Genomic DNA, 6,286 nt, shown 5'->3' with positions numbered 1-6,286 from the left:
TGTTTTTTTTTCTGTCTAGATTACAGGAACTCAGTCTTTGCACAGATTATGACGCCGACCTTATCACATTGACTTTTTTTTTTTTTTAAACGTTGGTGGTCCAGAGGGAACTTTCCTGTCCGTAACAACAACAATCTATTCTTCTATCAAAGATATTCTAATTTTGAGTTAAGGCCTGAAAATTAAGTTGTACCCTTATCATAATTCACATGGCTCCAATATTTTTGCCCAATCGTTTTTATCATCTTTAATATCCTGATGCAAAAACGTTATTTTCATTTTTACCAATTGGCATTTTTCAGCTGACTCTGTTTTTCTCCTTTGAATTACTAATGATCTGTTTTTGAATTTAACCTTATTTCCATGTGAGAGAGAAAACCGAACTCAGCCTCAGACTTTAAGGACCTGAAGGCTGAGATGAAGACTGAGTGAACTAATAAGGTGCGTCACTTCTGAACTTCTTTTTCTTCTTTGAATCATGACACGAACAGACTCTTTTGACACTTTTCACAACAGTTAATATTCAACAGTTCAGACACAGAAAACTCATCCACACCATAGATTAGGCATAAATAACATTTAGATATTTCCATAAATAATTCTTATAAGTTTAGCTTCTCTTTAGATGTCCTGTGTCGTTTAACGATCATGATGCTTTGGATGATTAACAGTTTTGAACAAAAAGCAGCAGCGGAAGAAATGTTTGTTTTTAGATGAGTGAAAGTTTGAACATTCTCAGTGTAGCACCAGACAGAGTAGAAAATAAGTTTGAAATATGCATTAACAAAAAGAAATACCTTGTATGAAGTACCCCTCCCAATGCATAAATAAGTGAACACAGGTAGAAAGATCCAGAAAGGCACTTAAGTGTGATGTAATCCAACGATACTGTGAAGGCTCTTTGAAATGAGGAATGGTTTTAAATCCAACGTTTCTGTTCTCGGTAACAGACAAACTTCAGGACGTCAGGGTAAAAATTAAACTGCGTATGATATGTTCAATGAAGCAACACTTTGTTTTTTTTTATCAACCAGTGCAGTGTCATATGCCAGTCGTCCCCGAGACATAATCTGTGTGACTCTAACAGCAGCCTGACCAAGCTCAAATAATCACGTTATACCTTCAGATGGTCCCATCGGTGTGGTTTACTGCTGCAGCGACATTGCAGTTTACCTTTTGTTTATCAAAATGAACCAAAATCAAAAAAAGTCTGCTTCGTTTTTTTTTTTCATGCTCTGATCAGTCACAAAGTGTCTCGTGTGTTGGTCTTTAGTGTTCTGCCTCTTCTGCAAAAAGACAGACTGTAAACATTTGGATTTGTCAGTGAAGTCGGTTCCAGTTGAACTCCAACAAAGTGGTGTGAAAGTGTTTGTTGGTTCGATTCCCCCCCTGGATCCACTTGTGGTGCTGTTAAGGCGCTTTGGATAAAAAGCGTCACCGGGCGGTGTTTTACATGCATTTCCACACAAACACACTGCAACACAAAAACACGATTAACAAGGAAGATTACAAAAGAGAAACATCGGTCTTGAACATTTTCTTTTAATGACTGGATTATTATTAGCTAGAAATGACCCTGGTACCTATAAAACTTGTGGCTTTAATCACTCTAATCACTTTAACAATTCACCTGAGAAGAGGAAACTACGCATGTGGAGTACAGTTATAAATGACCTGAATGTAACCAATCTTATCTTATAATCACACAGGATGTGTGTGATAATATAATATGTGATAATAACAGAAAATATGTGGGATGACGGAATCTCTCTATGAATAAAACTGTTTAAACAACCAATGGCATGTTATTGATCAGAGCTCAGTTCACCTGCAGTCGTCTCCTCCTGTGCTGATCACGTATTTGTCTTCGTGGGAGAAGCGGATGTTTGTCACGTGAGCTGAGTGGCCGAGGTAGCGCTTGTGTTTGGCCTGGAGAAAAAAAAAACCCAAATTGTATTCCTTTTCAGTAAATCCAAACAATAAAAAGTCTTGATCATTGTCAGTCAAAAAGATGTGAACATGCTTGTTGTTTAAATCCAGGAGCTTACAAACATCCTGAATCCCGAACCTTTTTTGCGAATGTTTATTCATTTAAAAACTGACATGAATTGAAAACAAATGAATTGTGGTTTCGGTGATCTATTTCTTATATTTAGAGATGAAATGTGATCCCAACTCACAAACTTCTCCGTGCAGGGAAAGTCAAAAAGTTTGATCAATCCAAAGTCGTCACCGGTTGCGATGTTCATGCCGGCATGGGACACACACGCACAGTTGACTTCTGCTTTGTCAGCATTTCGTGGCCAAATCCCCAGAACTTCATCTCCCAGAATGCTGAGGTACAAATAAGTAGTGATAAGAAACAGGTTAAAAAAAACAGTCTGTTACCTGTAAATGACATCAGATCACATACATCATAAATCAAGATGTGTGTGTGTGTGAGTATGTGTGTTACCTTGTCCAGGTTGCCCAGGTGATTCTGTCAGTAGTAGCCTGGTCACTCACTAACTTCCCTGATGGAACCTCAAACACCTGCCTCTTATAAGTTCCTGTGGACACCTGCAAACACGTAGAAAAAGGTGTGTGTGTTAACTGATTGTGAATATGTGAATACACACAGTGCTATGTGTACAATGTGTGTATTCTAATCTATGTGTTTATATATGTGTGTGTTTGTATGTGTGTATACCTCTCTGATGTAAGTGGTTTATATATTGATGTATGTTTGGATATATTGAACTAAACAGCATGTGTGTCTACTGTTTGCCTGCATGAAACACCAGTGAGCTGAACGTTTGACTTTATGTGTATGTATTTATGAATATACCTTCAGTCAGTATTTATGTTGCTGTACAGTATGTAATTATAGTATTTACCTGTATATAAGAGCTGTCAGCAGAGAAGTCCAGCTGCAGGATGAAGGCAGGGATGTCGCTGCAGTAAACCAGCCGGTTGAGAACCGGTCCCCCGCTGACATCATAAACATCCACTATGTTCTCTGCAGAACCGACTGCAAGCAATCGCCGGTCTGGACTGAACCTGCAGACAAACAAACACATAGATATATACACATGGAAAGGTACAAAAAAAAGGTCCAGAAATCTTCTTCATTTGAGTTTCTCTCTTGCTCTTTTCACCCGTTCCTCTTCTCTTGTCAGTTTACGCTTTATGATGCTTTATGACTTTTTCAACAGCATGAACAAGTGTTTCTGAAAAACAGTTATTAAGTTGCCATTTCCTTATATTTCCTTGTCACTTCAGTCAGACTGGTGGCTTTCTTTTTAAATATTATAAAAATAAAAGTCTTGTCTTTAGTCACTGGGATTTTATTTTGTCTTTGTTTTTTTTTTTTACTTGAGTTTATTTTTACTTAAGTAAATTATTTTAAATTCTGTTGATTTTTTTTTTTTTAAATGGCTGTTTCTTGCTTTTTCTGTCATTTCATCTCCTCACTCCTACCTGATGTCTTGGATGGCGACACTGCGGTCTCGTTTCTTCGCCCACATCTTCAGCGAGTTGGCGAGGAGGAGGAGGAACTCTCCGTTCTTCATCCCCACCGCCAGCATCTCTCCGTCTGCACTGTAGCTCACACAGCGGGCTGCATGTCCCACACACACTTTGTTTATAAGTTTCTACAGTAAGAGACGGAGAAAACAGGACAGTATTACCCATTACTCCAACCATATGACAGATGATTACACTCACCAACGCATGTGAATTGTGTGTGCGCACCTTGTCGGTGAGGTCCCACAGCCGGATGGTCGAGTCGTCGCTGGCAGTGATGCAGAGTTCTTTAGCAGGATGAGCAGCCAGACCCCAGATTCCTCCTCTAGCGTGACTGTCCAGTAGCAGGTTGGAGGCTGCGTTCTTCTCCCCCACCTCGATGATCTCCCCGTCCTTGGTCCCCACCAGAATCTTACCCTGAGGAAGGGAGGGGTCGGGGCTGATGAGACGGTCAGATAGAAGGAGGATTCTGACTGAAGGATGAAGATCAGACGTCTGAAGTTCTCACCTTGCCTCTGCAGACAGATCGGACGCATTCCACCTGCTGACCTGATTCCAGCTGGAACGCTCGACAGCGTTTCATCTCCTGATCCCAGAGCTTCACCGCACCACCTTCTTTAGTCCTGACACACACAGCATGTACGTATCCGCAATATACAGTATAAATAATCTCTAAGGCTTCTTACACTCATTTTAAAGTGATTTGTTTGTCTGAACCAGTTCGCTTGCTCGCATCCAAGTAACACCTGCTGTTTTACTGTTTGCCTGGCAAACTGAAGGGTGTTCAAGACGGCTGTGAGGGGGAGTCTTAAAACCGCCTACCTTCTCTGGTCAATATAACACTGGTCGTTTCACAATTTTATGATTTAATAGCTTACATATTGCTAATTTAAGCAAAGGGACACTGTGAATCCTTCACAGTGAAACGTTTCAAAGTGTAAAGTGTCATTTATTACTCAATATTTTATTTTTCACAACGTGCATACATTTATGGCAACATCATTGTTTCTCTAATAAGTAATTTGACTTATACTAATCTTATTTTGGGCACCACATGATCAGAGCCAGCCCTGAGATCACAGCTGTCAGGTCTTAGCTTCACAATGAACTCAGTAAAAAATTTAAAAAAACAAACCTCTCTTCCCTTTTCTCCTTCATTAAGTAAGGCTCTCAGTACAATCAGAAACCAAAGCTAGAGAAAATTACTTTCAGCTGCAAACTTTTATTTGTGTGTCTGCGATGGAATAGAATTAAGGCAACACTGTTTTTAAATCAGACCTTTAAAATAGGATATACAGTATATAGCCTATTTAAGTGATGTTATTCATGGTGCAATCAGCAGCTGAAATCCTGTCTTTATGAATTCCCCACTCAGTGTCTGTACAGGTCAGATCCCAAATGATGAAATGTTATAACCAAATCTAGTGAAAGAACACAAGACCCTTTGCTGAGGGTTTTGTCAGGTTAAATGTTGTTTTTTCTTCATTAATAATTGGTGTGTTACTCACGGCCTCTCCTTGCCACCCGTGACTATGAGACCATCTCTCAGCGTGGTGTACATGGTGAACACCGGCCCTGTGTGAGCCTTCGCCACCACCCTCAGAAGGTAGTGATCCCGCCACACGTACACATCCCCATTAATGGCTCCGGTGAACGTCAAGTTATTCTGCAAGGACACAGGTTTAGGGAGAACAGGTTGATGGATGCAGAGATTGACTCATTCAGAGCCTATAATCACAATTATATGTAGACAGATGTAGGTCTCTTTTCACTTTAATAGAACTTGCTCTTGGTTGAAGTTAAAGAATGGTCTTTGATTGCTCAGGTGATGTGAGCAGGGACCTCCAGATGTCACATTTTAAATTGTAAAAACAAAGAGGACTCAGTGAACTCACAGCACCAAAGGCCACAGACAGCATCGTCTGCATCCTGCCGTCTTCTACTGTACCGACCACGCCCTTCTTGTACATCAGAGCGCCGCCGGCCAGCGTCCAGAATTTCACATGTTTGATTCCCACAGACACAAACAGGGAGTCTGAGTCTGGGCGAAACTCCACTACAAAGATCCGGTCTGGATGTCCAGCTCTACTGCACACCTTTGATCCTGTGTTGGAGAAACCACTGTTATTATTAAATCCTTATTCTGTCTTACCTTGATGTGAGACGCAGTTCTTTTATTATAACACATTCAATGTTTCTGTCACATTCTGTACTTCTTTTCCTAATGTTTTTATGTGTTTTCAGGTGCACCTTGAGCATTAAGTATTTTCTTGACGTTCTGACAAAAATCTGAAATGAACTGTTTTGTCTTTCCTGAAAAAAGTAGGTATGGTCAAGACAGTGATCATTGTCAACAACCAATAGCAGCGCTCTCTACAGCACAAAACAGAAGAACTGAATATGACTACTCATTTGAACACATTATGCTGTGTAAGCTTGGCCAAGCTCTCGTTAAACAGATGAAAGTACAGCAGGAGAGTGGGCTTGCTAGTTGCCTGCTAGCTTGTAATGCTAACCCAGGAATATGTTGAGGTATAATTTAAATATAGAAGTGCAAACACAAGAACAGTTTTGGCCACGAGCTGGTTCTGATTCTGTTTGATTTCTTTCCTCCAGATTTAGAAAATGAGCAGAACAGTAGTCTGATGAGTGTGAATATGCAACATATGTAGGCCCTACAAAACCTCCTGGTATAGTGTGTAGATTTGAGACACTAGATTAAACTCTCAGGTCAAACAGCCTTATAGTTTCGGCAGATGTCTGTTCTGCTCGAGGTTTCTGT

The 6,286-nt window shown here is 40.2% G+C and overlaps 1 protein-coding gene across 5 annotated transcripts in view; it reads right to left on the bottom strand.

Annotated features, from left to right (window-relative positions):
• Positions 1-6,286, bottom strand: part of LOC306836368 (echinoderm microtubule-associated protein-like 6) — a 68,066-nt gene continuing 61,780 nt past the window's right edge. For all 5 annotated transcript variants that reach the window (XM_079363389.1, XM_079363388.1, XM_079363391.1 and 2 more), the window contains 10 exons: positions 5,400-5,608; positions 5,013-5,170; positions 4,013-4,127; positions 3,733-3,921; positions 3,460-3,632; positions 2,877-3,039; positions 2,456-2,559; positions 2,181-2,334; positions 1,829-1,929; positions 1-1,474 (listed from right to left, as the gene is read on the bottom strand). In XM_079363389.1, coding sequence (XP_079219515.1) covers positions 1,450-1,474; positions 1,829-1,929; positions 2,181-2,334; positions 2,456-2,559; positions 2,877-3,039; positions 3,460-3,632; positions 3,733-3,921; positions 4,013-4,127; positions 5,013-5,170; positions 5,400-5,608 — 1,391 coding nt within the window. In that variant the 3' untranslated portion in view covers positions 1-1,449. The remainder of the gene's footprint in view (positions 1,475-1,828; positions 1,930-2,180; positions 2,335-2,455; positions 2,560-2,876; positions 3,040-3,459; positions 3,633-3,732; positions 3,922-4,012; positions 4,128-5,012; positions 5,171-5,399; positions 5,609-6,286) is intronic.

Source organism: Symphodus melops (genome assembly GCF_947650265.1).
Source record: "Symphodus melops genome assembly, chromosome: 15".
In the NCBI taxonomy this organism is placed as follows: domain Eukaryota; kingdom Metazoa; phylum Chordata; class Actinopteri; order Labriformes; family Labridae; genus Symphodus; species Symphodus melops.
This window is presented reverse-complemented; position numbering and strand designations above follow the sequence as displayed.